Source organism: Lissotriton helveticus, chromosome 6 (genome assembly GCF_964261635.1).
Source record: "Lissotriton helveticus chromosome 6, aLisHel1.1, whole genome shotgun sequence".
Classification (NCBI taxonomy): Eukaryota; Metazoa; Chordata; class Amphibia; order Caudata; family Salamandridae; genus Lissotriton; species Lissotriton helveticus.
The window spans coordinates 992,719,371-992,739,761 of NC_136067.1; the positions used below are offsets into that span (position 1 = coordinate 992,719,371).

Below are 20,391 nucleotides of genomic sequence, written 5' to 3' on the forward strand. Positions count from 1 at the left end.
GCACCCACCACACAGCTCCACAGATGCACCCACCACACAGCTCCACAGAAGCACCCACCATACAGCTCCACTGATGCATCCACCACACAGCTCCACAGATGCACCCACCACCCAGCTCCACCGATGCACCCACCACACACTTCCGCCGAGGCACCCACCACACAGCTCCACCGATACACCCACCACACAGCTCCACCGATGCTCCAACTAAGCTCCACCAATGCACCCACCACACAGCTCCATCAATGCACCCACTACACAGCTCCACCAATGCACCCACTAAGCTCCACCGATGCACCCACCACACAGCTCCACCTACACAGCTCCACCGATGCACCCACCACACAGCTCCACCGATGCACCCACCACACAGCTCCACCGATGCACCCACCACACAGCTCCACTGATGCACCCACCACACAGCTCCACCGAGGCACCCACCAAACAGCTCCACCGATGCACCCACCACACAGCCACCACACAGCTCCACCGATGCAGCCACCACACAGCTCCACCGACACAGCTACAACGATGCACCCACCACCCAGGTCCAGCGATGCACCCACCACACAGCTCCACCAATGCACCCACCACACAGCTTCATCGATGCAGCCACCACACAGCTCCACCGAGGCACCCACCATACAGCTCCACCGAGGCACCCACCATACAGCTCCACCAAGGCACCCATCACACAGCTCCACCGATGCACCCACCACACAGCTCCACCGAGGCACCCACCACACAGCTCCACAGATGCACCCACCACACAGCTCCACAGATGCACCCACCACACAGCTCCACGGAAGCACCCACCACACAGCTCCACCGATGCACCCACCACACAGCTCCACAGATGCACCCACCACCCAGCTCCACCGATGCACCCATCACACAGCTCCACCGATGCACCCACCACACAGCTCCACCAAGGCACCCACCACACAGCTCCACCAAGGCACCCACCACACAGCTCCACCAATGCACCCACCACACAGCTCCACCGATGCACCCACCACACAGCTCCACCGATGCACCCACCACACAGCTCCACCGACACAGCTCCAACGATGCACCCACCACCCAGCTCCACCGATGCACCCACCACACAGCTCCACCGACACAGCTCCACCGATGCACCCACCACACAGCTCCACTGATGCACCCACCACACAGCTCCACCGATGCACCCACCACACAGCTCCACCTACACAGCTCCACTGATGCACCCACCACACAGCTCCACCGATGCACACACCACACAGCTCCACCGATGCACCCACCACACAGCTCCACTGATGCACCCACCACACAGCTCCACCGAGGCACCCACCACACAGCTCCACCGATGCACCCACCACACAGCTCCGCCGAGGCACCCACCACACAGCTCCACCGATGCACCCACCACACAGCTCCACCGATGCACCCACCACACAGCTCCACAGATGCACCCACCACACAGCTCCACAGATGCTCCCACCACACAGCTCCACAGAAGTACCCACCACACAGCTCCACTGATGCACCCACCACACAGCTCCACAGATGCACCCACCACCCAGCTCCACCGATGCACCCACCACACACTTCTGCCGAGGCACCCACCACACACTTCTGCCGAGGCACCCACCACACAGCTCCACCGATGCTCCAACTAAGCTCCACCAATGCACCCACCACACAGCTCCATCAATGCACCCACTACACAGCTCCACCAATGCACCCACTAAGCTCCACCGATGCACCCACCACACAGCTCCGCCTACACAGCTCCACCGATGCACCCACCACACAGCTCCACCGATGCACCCACCACACAGCTCCACCGATGCACCCACCACACAGCTCCACCGACACAGCTCCACCGATGCACCCACCACACAGCTCCACCGATGCACCCACCACACAGCTCCACCGATGCACCCACCACACAGCTCCACCTACACAGCTCCACCGATGCACCCACCACACAGCTCCACCGATGCACCCACCACACAGCTCCACCGATGCACCCTCCACACAGCTCCACTGATGCACCCACCACACAGCTCCACCGAGGCACCCACCAAACAGCTCCACCGATGCACCCACCACACAGCTCCGCCGAGGCACCCACCACACAGCTCCACCGATGCAGCCACCACACAGCTCCACCGACACAGCTCCAACGATGCACCCACCACCCAGCTCCACCGATGCACCCACCACACAGCTCCACCGACACAGCTCCACCGATGCACCCACCACACAGCTCCACTGATGCACCCACCACACAGCTCCACCGATGCACCCACCACACAGCCCCACCTACACAGCTCCACCGATGCACCCACCACACAGCTCCACCGATGCACACACCACACAGCTCCACCGATGCACCCACCACACAGCTCCACCGATGCACCCACCACACAGCTCCACTGATGCACCCACCACACAGCTCCACCGAGGCACCCACCACACAGCTCCACCGATGCACCCACCACACAGCTCCGCCGAGGCACCCACCACACAGCTCCACCGAGGCACCCACCACACAGCTCCACCGATGCACCCACCACACAGCTCCACCGATGCACCCACCACACAGCTCCACAGATGCACCCACCACACAGCTCCACAGATGCACCCACCACACAGCTCCACAGAAGCACCCACCATACAGCTCCACTGATGCATCCACCACACAGCTCCACAGATGCACCCACCACCCAGCTCCACCGATGCACCCACCACACACTTCCGCCGAGGCACCCACCACACAGCTCCACCGATACACCCACCACACAGCTCCACCGATGCTCCAACTAAGCTCCACCAATGCACCCACCACACAGCTCCATCAATGCACCCACTACACAGCTCCACCAATGCACCCACTAAGCTCCACCGATGCACCCACCACACAGCTCCACCTACACAGCTCCACCGATGCACCCACCACACAGCTCCACCGATGCACCCACCACACAGCTCCACCGATGCACCCACCACACAGCTCCACTGATGCACCCACCACACAGCTCCACCGAGGCACCCACCAAACAGCTCCACCGATGCACCCACCACACAGCCACCACACAGCTCCACCGATGCAGCCACCACACAGCTCCACCGACACAGCTACAACGATGCACCCACCACCCAGGTCCAGCGATGCACCCACCACACAGCTCCACCAATGCACCCACCACACAGCTTCATCGATGCAGCCACCACACAGCTCCACCGAGGCACCCACCATACAGCTCCACCGAGGCACCCACCATACAGCTCCACCAAGGCACCCATCACACAGCTCCACCGATGCACCCACCACACAGCTCCACCGAGGCACCCACCACACAGCTCCACAGATGCACCCACCACACAGCTCCACAGATGCACCCACCACACAGCTCCACGGAAGCACCCACCACACAGCTCCACCGATGCACCCACCACACAGCTCCACAGATGCACCCACCACCCAGCTCCACCGATGCACCCATCACACAGCTCCACCGATGCACCCACCACACAGCTCCACCAAGGCACCCACCACACAGCTCCACCAAGGCACCCACCACACAGCTCCACCAATGCACCCACCACACAGCTCCACCGATGCACCCACCACACAGCTCCACCGATGCACCCACCACACAGCTCCACCGACACAGCTCCAACGATGCACCCACCACCCAGCTCCACCGATGCACCCACCACACAGCTCCACCGACACAGCTCCACCGATGCACCCACCACACAGCTCCACTGATGCACCCACCACACAGCTCCACCGATGCACCCACCACACAGCTCCACCTACACAGCTCCACTGATGCACCCACCACACAGCTCCACCGATGCACACACCACACAGCTCCACCGATGCACCCACCACACAGCTCCACTGATGCACCCACCACACAGCTCCACCGAGGCACCCACCACACAGCTCCACCGATGCACCCACCACACAGCTCCGCCGAGGCACCCACCACACAGCTCCACCGATGCACCCACCACACAGCTCCACCGATGCACCCACCACACAGCTCCACAGATGCACCCACCACACAGCTCCACAGATGCTCCCACCACACAGCTCCACAGAAGTACCCACCACACAGCTCCACTGATGCACCCACCACACAGCTCCACAGATGCACCCACCACCCAGCTCCACCGATGCACCCACCACACACTTCTGCCGAGGCACCCACCACACACTTCTGCCGAGGCACCCACCACACAGCTCCACCGATGCTCCAACTAAGCTCCACCAATGCACCCACCACACAGCTCCATCAATGCACCCACTACACAGCTCCACCAATGCACCCACTAAGCTCCACCGATGCACCCACCACACAGCTCCGCCTACACAGCTCCACCGATGCACCCACCACACAGCTCCACCGATGCACCCACCACACAGCTCCACCGATGCACCCACCACACAGCTCCACCGACACAGCTCCACCGATGCACCCACCACACAGCTCCACCGATGCACCCACCACACAGCTCCACCGATGCACCCACCACACAGCTCCACCTACACAGCTCCACCGATGCACCCACCACACAGCTCCACCGATGCACCCACCACACAGCTCCACCGATGCACCCTCCACACAGCTCCACTGATGCACCCACCACACAGCTCCACCGAGGCACCCACCAAACAGCTCCACCGATGCACCCACCACACAGCTCCGCCGAGGCACCCACCACACAGCTCCACCGATGCAGCCACCACACAGCTCCACCGACACAGCTACAACGATGCACCCACCACCCAGTTCCAGCGATGCACCCACCACACAGCTCCACCAATGCACCCACCACACAGCTTCATCGATGCAGCCACCACACAGCTCCACCGAGGCACCCACCATACAGCTCCACCGAGGCACTCACCATACAGCTCCACCAAGGCACCCATCACACAGCTCCACCGATGCACCCACCACACAGCTCCACCGAGGCACCCACCACACAGCTCCACAGATGCACCCACCACACAGCTCCACAGATGTACCCAACCCACAGCTCCACAGATGCACCCACCACACAGCTCCACCGAAGCACCCACCACACAGCTCCACCGATGCACCCACCACACAGCTCCACCGATGCACCCACCACACAGCTCCACAGATCCACCCACCACCCATCTCCACCGATGCACCCACCACACAGCTCCGCCGAGGCACCCACCACACAGCTCCACCGATACACCCACCACACAGCTCCACCGATGCTCCAACTAAGCTCCACCAATGCACCCACCACACAGCTCCATCAATGCACCCACTAAGCTCCACCGATGCACACACCACTCAGCGCAACCACAGCATTACTCAGCGCAAGCACAGCATCACTCAGCGCCACACAGCATCACTCAGTGCAACCACAGCATCACTCAGCGCAACCACAGCATCACTGGTTCAAATATGTTCTTTCAATGTTTCAAGCTGTTTTCAAGCTTTCATGCTTTATTACAAATCACAAAAAGATGTTAATATTTCACTTCTGTTCTTGGATTTTCGTCACAATAAAAAACACTGAACATAATCTTCACAAAATGTATTTACAAAAGTTTAAGCTATTGACATTGCCATTGTTATTTGTAATATCAATACATCTAAGTCACGTAAATACACAACATGTTGCATTACAAATGCTATACGTGTTTGCGAAAGTTATAACTATTGGCATTGTAAATGACAAAGCTATTAATTTAGCTATTTTAAAAAATAACACATAAATAAAAAAAAATCATTTATAAGACCAATAGCTCAAACTTTCCTAATGCGAGCCCTATTGGATTTCCAATGCTTGTTCTAAGTTGTATGTTACACACACACATGTCCTTGGGACATGTGTGTGCGTAACACCAGCGTCCAATATCATTTATGGGGTGCAACAGGGTGTCCTTTGGACACCCCTGCACCCTTGAAATCGCAATCTCGCGCTTCGCACATTGATATGTCTTCCCATTCATTCCTATGGGCCTTTAAGCCCATAGGAATGAATGGGGAGTTATTCCTTATTTGCGATTAGCAATTAGCTAATCGCAAATAAGGAAGCTGTAGGAATCGCAAAATAAATTGCGACTTGTACATGAATCACGTTTTGCGAGTCTGTAATAGCGATTCCTTAATAATTGCTATTACAGACTCGCAAAACGGGACTTTGATGAATCTAGGGGTTAATGTCTTATTAAATAACGTTATGCCATCGGACTGAAGATTTTTAACCACTTTTCAGATATGCACGGTTGGTGTATGGTCACCGTTCCTTAAAGTGATAAACTTTAGACACATCAGTAGCTTCAGCTGGATGTGTAGAACTAAACATGAACGTGTTCTTCTGTAATGTAACTGGTGCTCCTGAAAAGCGCTCCAATACCTTCGGGTCGAGTTCGTGCTACATAAAACTGCAAAAAAAAAAACATGCAGCTCTAAGGATGTGTGTGCTCAAGAGGAAGGAGGTGTAGCCTAACGCCAGCGCTTCCGTTTTTGGAATCGGGCAATGAGGTTGCAGCCCGGAGTCAGCTCAGCATCCTGTAATTCGGATCCTGTAATTCGGGGCGAATTACTTAATTCTCACAGTGCCTTAAAAACAGTATATCTAACTGCGTGTAAAGTGATCTGGTGCTCATACAAAGCGCTCTCATGCCCTTAAAGCTCGCGCCATATAAAACTGCACAAAATTGGCCACAAAAAATACAGCCACATCACAACATAATGCCGTTCAGACTAATCGTGTTTTGAGCACAGAAATTACAAATAGGTTCTTATAACGCGCTCCTTTAGGGAGAGAGAACCCCAGCAGAGACGTGTCTCTGGTTATGAATGGTTTGCGAGTAGAAGCCCCAAAGTTCAAACTGGGGCTGTGGTCTGTCTGGGCCTCAATACACAACCCAGCTGTTTGAATAGATCCTTGTCTTTGAGTTTGAATATGAATGGCGGCCTGTGGCCTTTCTTTTCCTGTTCTCATAGCAGGCTTCAACACCACCGCCTCTCTCTTCAACCTCTTCCACTGTTCGAGACCCCTGCCACTCACCTCCAGATTCTGGGGCAAGACAATGAATTGAAATACAACCTAATGCGGAATATTTAAGGCGCAAATGTTTATCGCTGTTTAAGGTGTGTTGTCTTTTTACCATGCATCCATTTTATTTGGCACAGCTGTGCAGGTTTGAGATGTGTTGGGTGTTGTCTTTTTACCATGCATCCATGTTATTGGGCACAGCTGTGCAGGTTTAATGTTGTCTTTTTACCTTGTATCCATTTTATTGGGCACAGCTGTGCACTTTGAATTGAGTCGACGTTTCCTTTATTTCGGTATCTTTTGCGCTTTGAAATAAATAAGGGGGCTGACTGAACTTCGATTATTTTCTGACAGTGTTCCTCCCTTCCTAATAGCGCTTTCTGCTTGTCCCCACAGTTCCATTATTCTCGCCTCATGGCCATGCAGATGATGCCGACTGAGGAATATAAACCCAAGGACACGGTAAGTCCCCCAAAACAGAGCCTTTTCCTAGGTGGGGGGGTAGGAAGGGAAAGTTTATTTGAGGCCGCAGCAATTAATCCGTCTGGGAGAGGAGCAAGGTGTCGGGGAATCAAAGTGAAATTCAAGACGGGGGCAGGCTGGGGGTTTGGGGGTGGGGGAGGGGTGAGTGGCGAGAGGAAGCGGGGGAACGCCACGCCTCTTTCTCATGGTAATAGTAATGAAGTTGGGCAGAGGAGCCCGGACAATGGGGCGTGTTACTGTACTATAAATATAAAACGGCTTCCTGCCGCCAGGAGTCAGGGCGAACTTTTACAAGACCTGATTAGCGAACTACAAAGCCAAGTTGGCGCGGTCCTTTATTGAGGAGTTTACAGTAACGCTGCGTCATTGCTCGGCCCTGATCGTCTGCAGGGCAAGGCGAGTCACCCCTTTTTATTAAGTAACTAGGTTCTAGAATTTTTTTTATACGCCAGGTCAGAGCTGCGGGTAAAAAGATGGAAGGCTCACAATTTTTTATCTCCTCACAATGTCATGAATTGACCCGTTTTTTTTCTAATATACGCGCCATCATTCATCTGTAAGGCGGTAGGATGATCAGGTTTTGAAAACAGAAGAAAGACTACAATTTTATATCAGCCAAGGGGCACTGAAGGAATTAATTGATAGGGTTCATCCACATAGAAACAGACAACGAGGCATTATGTGACTTAATTAAATGCAATGGTTGACCCTAGCTTCAGTGCATGTGAATTATATTGCCTTCTGACAAGGGTTTAAGTGAAATTAAAAAACTGGGGGTTGTCTCAAAGGAGCGTGGTCGATGTGATTAAGGGTGTGGCTTAAAAAAATTATGCCTCATTTATGAAAAGTGACGCATCGCTGCGTGAAAACAGCGATGCGTCACTTTTCACTGCGCCCACCTTGCGACACCAATGATGCGTCATATTTACAGTATGACGCATCATGGCGCAAGGAGTTACAGATACATCAGTATTTCTGACGTATCTGTATGGCTCAAAATTGATGCATTGCTGGAGTGGGTCACAAAAGTGACGGAACTCCAGTAATGAGTCCTTTCACATGGGCCTGCGTCAGTCTTACGCCTGCTGTGAGGCAGGCGTAAGAAATTGACGCATTTGTGTCGTAGAAGTGGCGCAGTGAAATCTTATAGATTTCACTGCGTCACTTCTATGACCCTTTCTTGCGCCAGAACGCCCCCCCCTGCATACATTATACCTGGCGTAGGTATAATGTAGCGCAGGGGTTTACAAAGTGACGCATCTATCTAGATGCGTCACTTTGTAAATATGGTGCAACAAGGCACATTTTTTACGCTGCTGGTGCGCCACAAAAAGTGACGCACCGACGGCGTAAAAGTGACGCACGGACTCATAAATGAGACCCATTGAAGCTACAATTCTGTGCATGGCATAGTGCGCCGCCCGACTAGAATTTTGCTGCTTCAGTCACTGCATCAAGCCACTGATTATTGGCTTTGTCAATGGTTGTTAGTTGCATAACATAAATGTGCAACAACTATAGCCTCGTTATATATAATATTGAAATATTGAAAATGCTCCAGTTCTGAAATGATGAGACTGTGAAAGTTCTATAACGAGACCCTTCGAAGTTACATCAAAGGCAGTGAAGCGTGGCACTGCTGCAGAGCTAAGATTTTTTTTTCACCCTGAGGGTGGGGACAAAAATGGAGAGCCCGATGGGGACCCCTCTCAGCACCTGCGTTTTAGAACTGACTGTGCTGAGCACCGACAGGACCCGCAGGGCCGGCCTAAGGCATGTGCAAGCTGTGCACCTGCACAGGGCCGCCAAACCCCAGGGGCCGCCACGCCAATATATATCCTTAGATACATATTTGCGTGGCGGCCCCTGGCAGGGATTTGGCGGCCTCGGGCCCCCTACCTACACTCCCTGCTCAGGGCCTCCGTGAACCTAGAGCCGGCCCTGGGACCCGGCCCACTTAAAGCCCTGCCTTCTGATTAGAGCTGCTAACTTGTCATTTCTTGGACTACATACAAACCTGCCTCCGTCTCTTTTCAGCCGACCCTCTCTGAAAACTAGGATATGTGCGAAATCTACCAGGGTACCTGGTGAAAAAACAGGATTGTGCAGCAAATCCAGGGCGCTTGGTCACCCCATAAGGAGGCTTCTTCTTAGTTACTATTTTGTTGACTACATCTTTGCCTGACAGTGACTGCAGTAATTGCTTTATTTCTCTTTTTGTTGAAAACTGATATCGTTACAGGCGCTGTCAATATTGTCTCATTAGCGAGCTACATCTTCACCGACAACATAATCACACAACCAAGATACATAATACAAAGTGCACAAAAATAAAGGCCTCTAAAATATGATAAACATTTTGAAGGAATAACCCAGACAGCTATAAGCACACAATTGTCTTTCGGTCCAAACTGACATGTCCCAGATGGTGTGAGAACCCCTGATTCTCACCTTTTGCATTTCTCTGGCTGTATTTCCATGTACCCTCTTAAAATAATAAAAGTCGCATAGAAAATACAGCAAAGCATACAAGGACAGATTAATTCAGTCTCCAAAGTCAAGTCTCCCTGCATGATGAATTTGTGTGTGGGCTTGTTCTTTGGCATGTGTGGCAGAAGCATGTCAGGGTGCATGCTTGTAGTGCATTAGCATGTGCACCAGAGGCTGTGGAGCATTGACGGATTGGAACTTTTCAACACACGCAACACAAGAGGGAGAGCATTTCACAGCCCAAAGTCTCTTTGTTTTGTAACTTTCTTCCAGAAACTCATAGGAGAAGGTCCAAACATCTGAAACTCCAAAGAGTTACAGTGCTTACTTTGTAATAGAATGAGTGCTGGTGCCCAAAGCCCTTCTCAGAATCTCTCGGCTGGTGCTTTTAAACTTTGGGGCACAGAATGGCAGTGTAGTCTTGAATCAAACTCATGCCACTTCCATCCATGGCTTAATTTGTAAAAGAAAGAGTGCTGGTGCTTGCATCCCACGGCCAATGCAATTAAATGTTGTGAGGCAAATACCGAGGCTGTGTGGTCTTAAATCCACCTCTTGCTTTAACCTACTTTTAGACGCTCCCTTTCCCTTTATCTCACTCTTGTATGTTCCTGCTTTTTCCCCACATCACTCTTGTCGGTTCCTGCTTTCTCCCCACATCTCCATCTTTCTCTTCCTCCACCCTTCAGTTTGTTTTTCCCTCTTTCTTATTCACAGGATATGTCTCATGCGGTAAAAATAAGTTCTGGTCCCCAAAAATAAGTGCCGGTGGCCCCCACATCCACTACCCTAAAGACCCAAAGGAACCTCTGTTAAAAAGATGTACTCAATAAATACCCCGGATAAAATAAAACACCTTTCCACCAGCTTTTTATAGTGTGCACATGATCCAAGGTCATTAGAGCACTTTACAACACAACCCATCTCTCCTGTATTGAAAGAACTCCTTAGAATGGCACTAGAAGCAAGAGCCACGTTCACAATATGCTGTCTAGCCTACAAAGAGCTAAACCATGGTACACCCAGCTTCCTAGATACCACCCGACCATCTCAGAAGGCTCATGAAAATGAAGGAATAAGACGTTTCATCTTTAAATGCCGACATTTAAATCTCTCTTGCTCTGGAAGGTTCCTTTTCGGGTTCCGCTGCTAGCTTCTGGAATGCTTTACCCCTTCACCTGATAACAACACGGAACGTCTTGACTTTCAGAAAAATCTAAAGACTCACCTATTTTGATTATTCCTTCAAGGTTCAAGCCCCATGATCCCCCAAATACCTCTAGCTTGGCTACTCTATATTATAAGAACTATTCATAATCCCTAATTTGACCAGAGAAATGTTCTAAAGGTGATGGATTCACAGATATAAGCCAATATACAAGCTCCTCTTATGTTTATGGTATTTAACAGTATATGTCACATGCTTCCCATTCCCTCTTCCTCCTCCGCCCCCCGATTTCTCCTCTAACCTATGCTTTCCCTCCACACAGCCCAATTCCATCACTAGTGACTGTTATATGTTTTTTAATCCACATAGTGCCTGATAAATCATCATCTGACCTGTAGCTCAATTATACTTTTATGTATCTCTCATAGTTCTCTGGAAAGCGCCATAATGCCAGTCTGTTGGAAAGAGTGCTATAGAAAACCTTTAAATAAATTAACCAGACTATGTTACACACATTACGTTTTTTAACACAGGAAGAATAAGTCATTTGCTCAGAGTCATAGGATGTTGAACCAAGGCCAGGATTCAAACCTGGCTCCCCATGGTCCAAGGTCTGCCTTTGTAGCCACTAAGCACAACTAAGTAACCGAAAGCAAATACAAACGCATCCCTGATGGAGACTAAAAACTTAATCTTCACTATATATTGCTGCAATATTTAGCAAGATTACCTCTTCTTCCAATGCAACTAGATAAGCATGAATTTGAGGACTGCTTTATGGAAAACCGACTTCATCAGCTAGTTCTAATACAAAGCAAGTACTCACTAAAAGCCCATGTGACACTGGACATTTGTAGACAGGCATCCTAAGGAAAGCAAGGTCTGGAAAGAGGTACAGCAGACAAACAGGAGAGAATAGATGTACAACAATGAATCCATTTCTAGTTCCCTTGGCATTTACCACGTGGTCAATCTATTCTTGAGAACGATTTGATCAAAGCAAGGTCAGCAAGCAGTAGTACGTGATAGCTCACATTTATCAAATAGTTTTTCAACGTTGTGTTTTTAACAAAGTAGCACAATTTCAGTAAGCAAAGCATAGTGACTGATTCATGAAAAAATAGTGTTCAAAGTGATAGCAACTCTTGTCGTCATGTCACTGATTATGTTATGCTATACTTTACTTGTAGAGTGTACATACACAGATGCTTCGTGGCACTTTGGAAAAACAACCTTAAAACCTAATAGCAACCAGCAAAAAGACAAAAGGATTTTTAATTATTAAAAAGCCAGGTTTCATATGGCATCTAAAAGAGAGTAGATTTGTTTATGCTTGCAAACCCAATGAGCGAGTATCTCACAGTTTGACCACACCTATAGAAAAAGCATGGTCTCCAAAAGTGACCATTTTGGCTCTTGCGGTGGCAAGCAAGAATTGGTATCCCAATCAGAGGGAGTGTGACAGTCAATAGAAAATGTCTTGGCCACGAAGGAGGCAGTAGCGGTTGGTACGGATCGAGGGTGGTGAGGCAGAAATGCATTGGCCACGAAGGAGGAAGTGGCGGCTGGCACGGCTCGAGGGTGGCGAGGAAGGGGGTAAATAAAAAATTAAATTAAACTTACCACCTCGCCGCGTCCTCCTCGTCGCGTCTCTCCTCCTCGTCCCTCTGGCTATAACATGGAACAGGAAGCATCCAGGCTCCCCTGACCCAATCACAACGTTGGTCTGAGCAATGAATGAGCACCATGGTTCAGTGCTCAGACGGGACTGGGAGCCTGGGCATGTTTTCCACCCAGGCTGTGAAGAAGCCAGAAACAGGGGTGTAACAGGGTGTCAAAGTGACACCCTGTCCCCCTTGGCAATTCGGTATTTTTACCGATTCGGTAATTACCGAATCGGTATTTGCTATTGATTCCTATGGGCTTAAAGGCCCATAGGAATCAATGGCAAGTACCGATTTGGTAATTACCGAATTGGTAAAAAAATTACCAAATTTTTACCTACATCTTATTTACCGATTCATAAATACCGAATCGGTAAAATTCGGTATTTATGAATCGGTAAATAAGATTTACCTACATCTAGGGCCCGATGTAGGTAATTTCGATTTACCTACTCTTAAATACCGAATCATACCGATTCGGTATTTAAGAGTAGGTAAATATGAAGTAGGCAGATGTAGGTACATTTTCTTTTTAAATTACCGAATCTGTATGATTCGGTAATTACCGAATCGGTAAATACGGAATCCTGCCAGGGGGAACGGGGTGTCACTTTGACACCCTGTAGCACTCCAATGTCAGGCTTGTGTGCCATATGGCACACATACATGCCCTAAGGGCATGTCTGTGTGTCACATGGCATAGGTGTACATGCACAGATGTGCATGTACACCTGAACTCGTTATTTACCATGCAATAGTATTACATGGTAAATAACGAATTCTGAGGGGCCTGTGGCACTGTTTAAAGTGCCACCTACATCTGCATTTACAGATTCGGTATTTTTACCGAGTCTGTATTTACCAATTCGGTAATTTTACCGATTCGGTAAATACAGATTCGGTAAAAATACCGAATCTGTAAATACATGCCCCCTACATTGGAAAAGGCATTTACCGGTCGGTAACGGCCGAATTCGGCCGTTACCGACCGGTAAATGCCTACCTACATCGGGCCCCTAGCCCTTAGATGCTTGAGCTGTTTTATTTCTAAAATGCTCCGTTTTGTTCTTTGAAATTACTACGTGTTTGGCAAGGGGAACCTTTAAACGAAAACAAGACAAATATTTAAAAAGTGGAATTATGGGAACTGAAACAGGGTTACTTCCATAAACCGAGCTATAGTTGGCAGACTTATGTGAGGGTGGTGTGCAAGCTGTGCATGGCCATAATACTATGCTTTTTATAAACAGGAAACACTTCAGCGTGAAGAAAGGAGCCTCCTACACGATAGGTATCTACGCAAGCTACGCACCATGTACCATGTTTCTCTCAGCAACATGGCGTCCGCCAGAAGGTTTGTGGAAGATCTTTTGCAAATATTCATGCACATTTATCACCACCTGCAGAGCAGCATTTACTTAACAAAATGTAGAATATTTAAAAGCCCTACCTGCTATTCCAAGGCAGATCTTGGTTTCCAGTGGCCTGTCTTGGTACAAAGTGTTCTAAACATTGACTGCCCATCTTGTGAGACCTGGGGTGCAAGGGGTTCCTGTGATCTCTTGATGCATTTTGGATGCCTGGAAGCTGCTGTGAGCCACGTGTGCCAACATTTGTTCTGAAGCATGCACTGAGGTCTTTTTGTTTAACAAGTAAATCAGGCAGCACATTTCGCCTGCCCGCCTCTGTCCCCTTGTGCAAAGAAGTGCTGTCCCTGTTGGCCCACTTGCTGATGTGGTTTACCTATGCATCAGTTCATTAATCATAGGTAGAAAATTCCTTGGGTGCCATCAGGAGTTACAGTTAAAAACAAGCATTTACAATGCAACGGTTTCGCCTTTCAAAAAGTTAGAGCTATTCACAATCTCCATGATGAATGTGTAGTAAGGAGTGAGTAGTGATAAGTGGAGTTAGTAGTAGAGTATTATGTTTTTTTGTTGTAGGGAGTATTAGAGTGAGTAGTATTAATGAAAAGCCTAATGTAACATTAAAAGAAACAGAATTAAAGTACAATCAAATTGGAGAATAAAGTTATGCAAAAAGCACACTTACACGAACACGACACCTAAGACATCACCATCTGCCTTTTAACATAAAAACGTGCCCCACACTGCCGTATTGAAATAAAGTACACACCCTAAAAATATATCAGAACAAAAGACATTCAATAGTGACGCATTCACTAAAACCTTCTTAAATAAAAAAAAAAGAAGATCATCACTTACCTGAAACTCCGAAATAGTGTTGGCGAAGACAACAGTACATAGGGCAAACGGAGACGACAGCAATGGCGGGCACGACAGGACACGAGATAAGCCTAAAAGGTGACGGGGAAAAAAAAAGACGGGAACATCAGCATACATACAGGGCAAAGGAGTTCATGCACGACAGGAAACAAAGACAACAGCTATGCACGACGGGACACGTGTTAAGGCTAAAAAGTGAATTTAAAATAAACACACATTAGTAGCAAAGTCAAAATGGCTTACATCAAAAAAATATAGGAAAGGAATACATGGACGACGGGAAACGGAGACGACAGCCAGGCACGACGGGACACGGGATAAGCCTTGAAAGAGATTTAAAAATAAACACACATTAGCAGTAAATTCAAAATGGCTTACCTCTAAAAAGCGAACATCATGTCTATGCACGACGGAATACAAAGACAACAGCTATGCACGATGGGACACGTGTTAAGGCTAAAAAGTGAATTTAAAATAAACACACATTAGCAGTAAAGTCAAAATGGCTTACATCAAAAAATATAGGAAAGGAATACATGGACGACAGGAAACGGAGACGACAGCCAGGCACGAAGGGACACAGGATAAGCCTAAAAAACATTATAAGCGGAGTCGAAATAGCTTACCTCTAAAAGCGTAATGAAAGCGAACATCAGCATACATACCCGGCAAAGGAATGCATGCACTACGGGAAACGAAGACAACAGCCAGGCACGCATACATACCGGGCAAAGGAATACATGGACGACGGGAAACGGAGACGACAGCCAGGCACGACGGGACACAGGATAAGCCTAAATAAAAAACATTATAAGCGGAGTCGAAATAGCTTACCTCTAAAAGCGTAATGAAAGCGAACATCAGCATACATACCCGGCAAAGGAATGCATGCACTACGGGAAACGAAGACAACAGCCAGGCACGACGGGACACAGAAAGCCTTAAAAACATTAAAAGCAGAGCCAACATAGCTTAACTCTAAACAAAAAGTTACTAAAAATAAATAATAAACACGTCTTACCTCTAAGACTCGTAATGAACACCAAAACCAAATGCCGTGACGGAAAAAGGGGGCGGGACTTAAAAAAAGGCACGGGAACGCCCCCGATTCGCGTCCTGACGGGGGGAAGAGTGACGGACAACAATGTCTTCCAATGGCTAGCCTCCATTTATGGAGCTAGCCAATGGTAGACTGAGGCGGGACATAGCCACATAGTGTAGATCAACAGATTTCGCCTGCGCGAACGCTGCTGCGCAGCAGACGCCAGGCGAAACCTAAACAGGGAAAAACATTCCTGGGACAGAACGGTGTCACTACAGACAAACACCTGTTTGCTTTCATGAAAATGCATAGGGGGTTGAATTAAAGGATGCCTCTCTGTACACCACCAAGTTAATAAATATATATATACGTTTTTCTGGATCAGATAAATTCACTATCATAAAACAGGTACAGAATTTCACTGAAAGCCATAGGGCATAGGTGCCTAAGGAATGAAAGAACCAACCTAGGTAAGAGCTTCTTCCTATTAATTAGCCATTGCTGCAATCACTGTTGGCCTCAGTGGCTCTTAGTTCCATGTGTATTTGACACAGGTATAGCCCCTCTTTGATGTCATGTGTAACTCATACTATTCAATGCTGATCATCTGTCTGGTATGGAATACTTCACCTCGACCAGGTTTCCCTCCTAAAACTGAAAAATGGGGTTTGGCAAAGCCCACTTTGATTAGTGGAGTTTCTTCTCTTTTGCCAACATCACATCGATGTTGTTGTTATTGTTTTCTGTTGTGGTAAATAAACTCTTTGAACTTAGAGCATGATTGTCTATTGTCTCTCCTGACCTTGCGTGACTATATGATTTTTATCATACTGCTTATTGTTACACTGTTGGCTTCCTGTATGCTTGTGTGGGCCGTAAAGGACTCCCCTATGCCTGTTGGCCCCTCTCTGGAACTAAGAGCCTACTCTACTGCTCACTCGGCTTACCCAAGTAGTAACAGGGGGACACCGCAAGCGGAAAAGACTCAGATTAAAGGTTCATAATCAAGAAACCCAGGACGATCATTTGTGACTTGAGAAAACATCTCGGACCACATTTATTGTTCATAGCCTCACATTTTTCCAGTAAACGCAATCATAAATTACAACATCACATGCTTTACATAAAATGTAATTTATCATTATTTTTTTTCCTTCCTGAACCGTTGCCATTCATGATTGCCCATCGGCTAATCTTCCCCACCACCACACTTGTGCAAACAAAGGGCCCAGTCAAATTCACGAAACACTGAGCTACCACTACCAGAAATTGAAAGTTCCGTTGACTCAGAGGGGCTTGACCCCCCCCTTACTGACCCAGCTGAAGTAATGTTAGCATCCAATTTTCCTTGGATGAATGCAGAAATTTGTTTAGCTGCTTCTCCATATTAGACAGTCATTATTGTAACATATTCCTTGTTTGTTGTGGATAATAACTTTCCGCTGCCTTTACTTAGTGAAGACAAAAAACCTAGCTGTGTTTGGCAGGAATCCACACTGCTCCTAAAAATTCGTCCCCTCCTCTCTTCCTTGCACATGCAATGCTTTGCAATTCCTCTCCGCATAGAGGGAAACAGAGCAGCAGCACATCCATAATGTAACTAGTGCACATTATGTTATAGGTTTGTAATGTCTTACAAGTAGTACTTTGCATGATTGGATTTCTCCTTTTTGCCAATCAGTAAACTAAAACTGAAGAGAGACTGGATGTGCAGACTAATATATACTACCACATTGACATTACCTACATATCGTCGTCAAGACCATTACTTGGCTCTGTCAGGAATGCAACCAACCAGATATACTATTCTAACTGCAGTCTCAGTTATGCGGCCACTGGAGGAATATTGAGGATATGGGTTGTCAAGGTAAAACCCAAGTCAATATAATGGCTTTCTTTCGGTTTTAAGGTTTGTTGTGTACAAGGTGTCAATGTGATAGTGGACAATGCAGCCACTGACAGAGTCCTGCCCCTTGGCGTTTGCAGCAGGTGCAAACAGCGCCATTGGTATGTTTCAAGGAGCCTATTTCTGTGAACAGCTCATGTTAGAAGGACTCTTTTGATGGAAGTTATATGTGGATTAATACACCTCCAAACTGAATGAGCAGTAATGGAAGATAAATTTGGCTCGGGTGGTGGGGAGCTGTGCCGTGGGGGTGGGGGCGTAGTTACCAGATATCTGTAGAGAAGTGGTAGAACTGTCCAATTTCTATTATTCGTTCGGCATATTCTCTGTAAAAGTACTAGCTCTGTCCCATTAAAAGAACAACAGCTCGGGGGAAAGTGTTACACTGTCCGTTACCATTATTGAAGCCCGACTGAGAAGTGTGGCGGCCCTGTGCTTGTGGATGTGATGGCTCAATGGCCTAATGCCTCCATTGCAAGAATCAGTGCTAACCCATGGGCCCAATCAGCCTTTCAACCCTCCGAAGTAAAAGCTGTTGAGTTGGGTAACATTAAACATCGGTCATCTTCAAGAACCTCCTTGGCGTGAACGAGCCCTCTACAAATCGGGCAGTTCCATTAACTGTACATGAAAGCAGTGCTGCTCAGATGTGTTCAGAATGTATCCTTTAGTGTGCACAGCTGAGTTGATATGTGGCTGGTCTTTGGCAATGGTGGCGTGATTGGTTCCCGAAGTACGTTTTATCATGGCCGCCTCTTTGGTGTCTGTCACAGTGACCTAAGAGCATGGATCAATGGTTCTGGATGGTAATTTTTCCTCAGTCTTCCTCTATAACAGAAGAAGCAGTGGGATACTGTGTGTGGTTGCAGCATCAAATTAAGCGGGGATGGAAATCAAGTAGTATTGTAGATAGGAAAGCTCATGCTGTTTACAAATATGATAAAGTGAGAGAACGAATAGATCTCATGGAGAACAGTGAACTATAGTACACTCATTGAAGACCAGCTATTGAAGGGTTTAACGGCTGGGGCTGCAAATGAAGCCAACACTTGGGTATTTAAGGCTAAACGGCACCTGCAGAAGCAGCAAGTACATTCTTGGCACTGGGCAATGGAAGCTCGGCTCACAAATTACATACAATTGCCTTCAACATTTTCTACCGAAGACCACAGTACTTCACAGGATTCTGAAAACATTATTTAGGTTTAATTGAAATATGAATTCTATTCAGCAGTGGGCTTATCCTTGATTAATTCGAAGGGCAATAGATTAGAATTTTCGTGAGACATGATTAACATTTTCATATGGTGTATATGCAATGAATTGCATGATTTGCGGCAAAATGGTGATATGAAAAGATCAGCTATGTTGGTGGATGCCTGATCTGTAGTACATGTGCCTTGGCATTTTAAGCCATTGTTGCCTTTGTAGGTTTCGCCTGCACAGCGTTTGCGCTGTGCTTGAGAAATCTATAGTTTTTAATATAAACTTAAAAGGGATTTACATCCCGCCTCCTCCGTTTCCTGGCTTCTCATTGGTTCCTGTGCATGCCACTTACCTTTCCTCCATTTCTTTTGTCTGTAGCATATTTTCCTGAATGTACCAATGCTTGTTCCTCATCTACTTCCCTTATCAGTTTCCCACCGCCGAAATAATTTTAACATCTGCTTTGGTGGAACCATATTTTCATAAAGTTTTGCCTTTCACTGTTGCAGCATATCTATATAACAATGTATCACCTGGAGACATTAAGTGATTTGCATAGAATCACAGGATGTTGCTCGGCGCCGCCCAGAGTCGCACCGAGATCCCCATCTCTTGAGTCAGCAGCTCTGACCACTGCAACACATCCTCTCCACTCCTGAGTTATCTGTCAGGGAGCTCTTTCCTTCTCCCAGATTATGATTGATGAAAACAGCTTTTTATTCATTCCATAGGTGAAACAGATGCATTACCAATGCTTGTTTTGCATAGGCTAGCTTGACTGTGCCTGTAGCATATCTTGCCAGTATCCTAGTTAACATATTGCTTGTTACTAAAATAGACATTTACCTTGTTCAGTAAATGTTGGCTTCTTGGACAGATCTCATAGTGTCATCATGGTCAAAGGTAATATGACATGCCTATGTGGGAAGACATTAGGGTCAAAAGTTATTTGATGTCACTACACGTGAGGTTTCTGGGTCAAAGTGTGTGTGATGTCACTTGCGGTCATCCTGGAGTTTTGGTAATTTGATGACCACGGGCCCAAAGTCTGTGAATAGTGAGGCTAGCTTTATCTGGGTAGGTAATGTCTCTTCCTTTGCCATATCTTGACAGTACTGTGGTTAGAATAATGGCAG

General features: G+C 48.0%; 1 protein-coding gene across 2 annotated transcripts in view; it reads left to right on the top strand.

Annotated features, from left to right (window-relative positions):
* Positions 1-20,391, top strand: part of LOC144761620 (uncharacterized) — an 878,183-nt gene that overhangs the window by 706,295 nt on the left and 151,497 nt on the right. For both annotated transcript variants that reach the window (XM_078646920.1, XM_078646921.1), the window contains exons 11-12: positions 7,447-7,512; positions 14,106-14,209. In XM_078646920.1, coding sequence (XP_078503046.1) covers positions 7,447-7,512; positions 14,106-14,209 — 170 coding nt within the window. The remainder of the gene's footprint in view (positions 1-7,446; positions 7,513-14,105; positions 14,210-20,391) is intronic.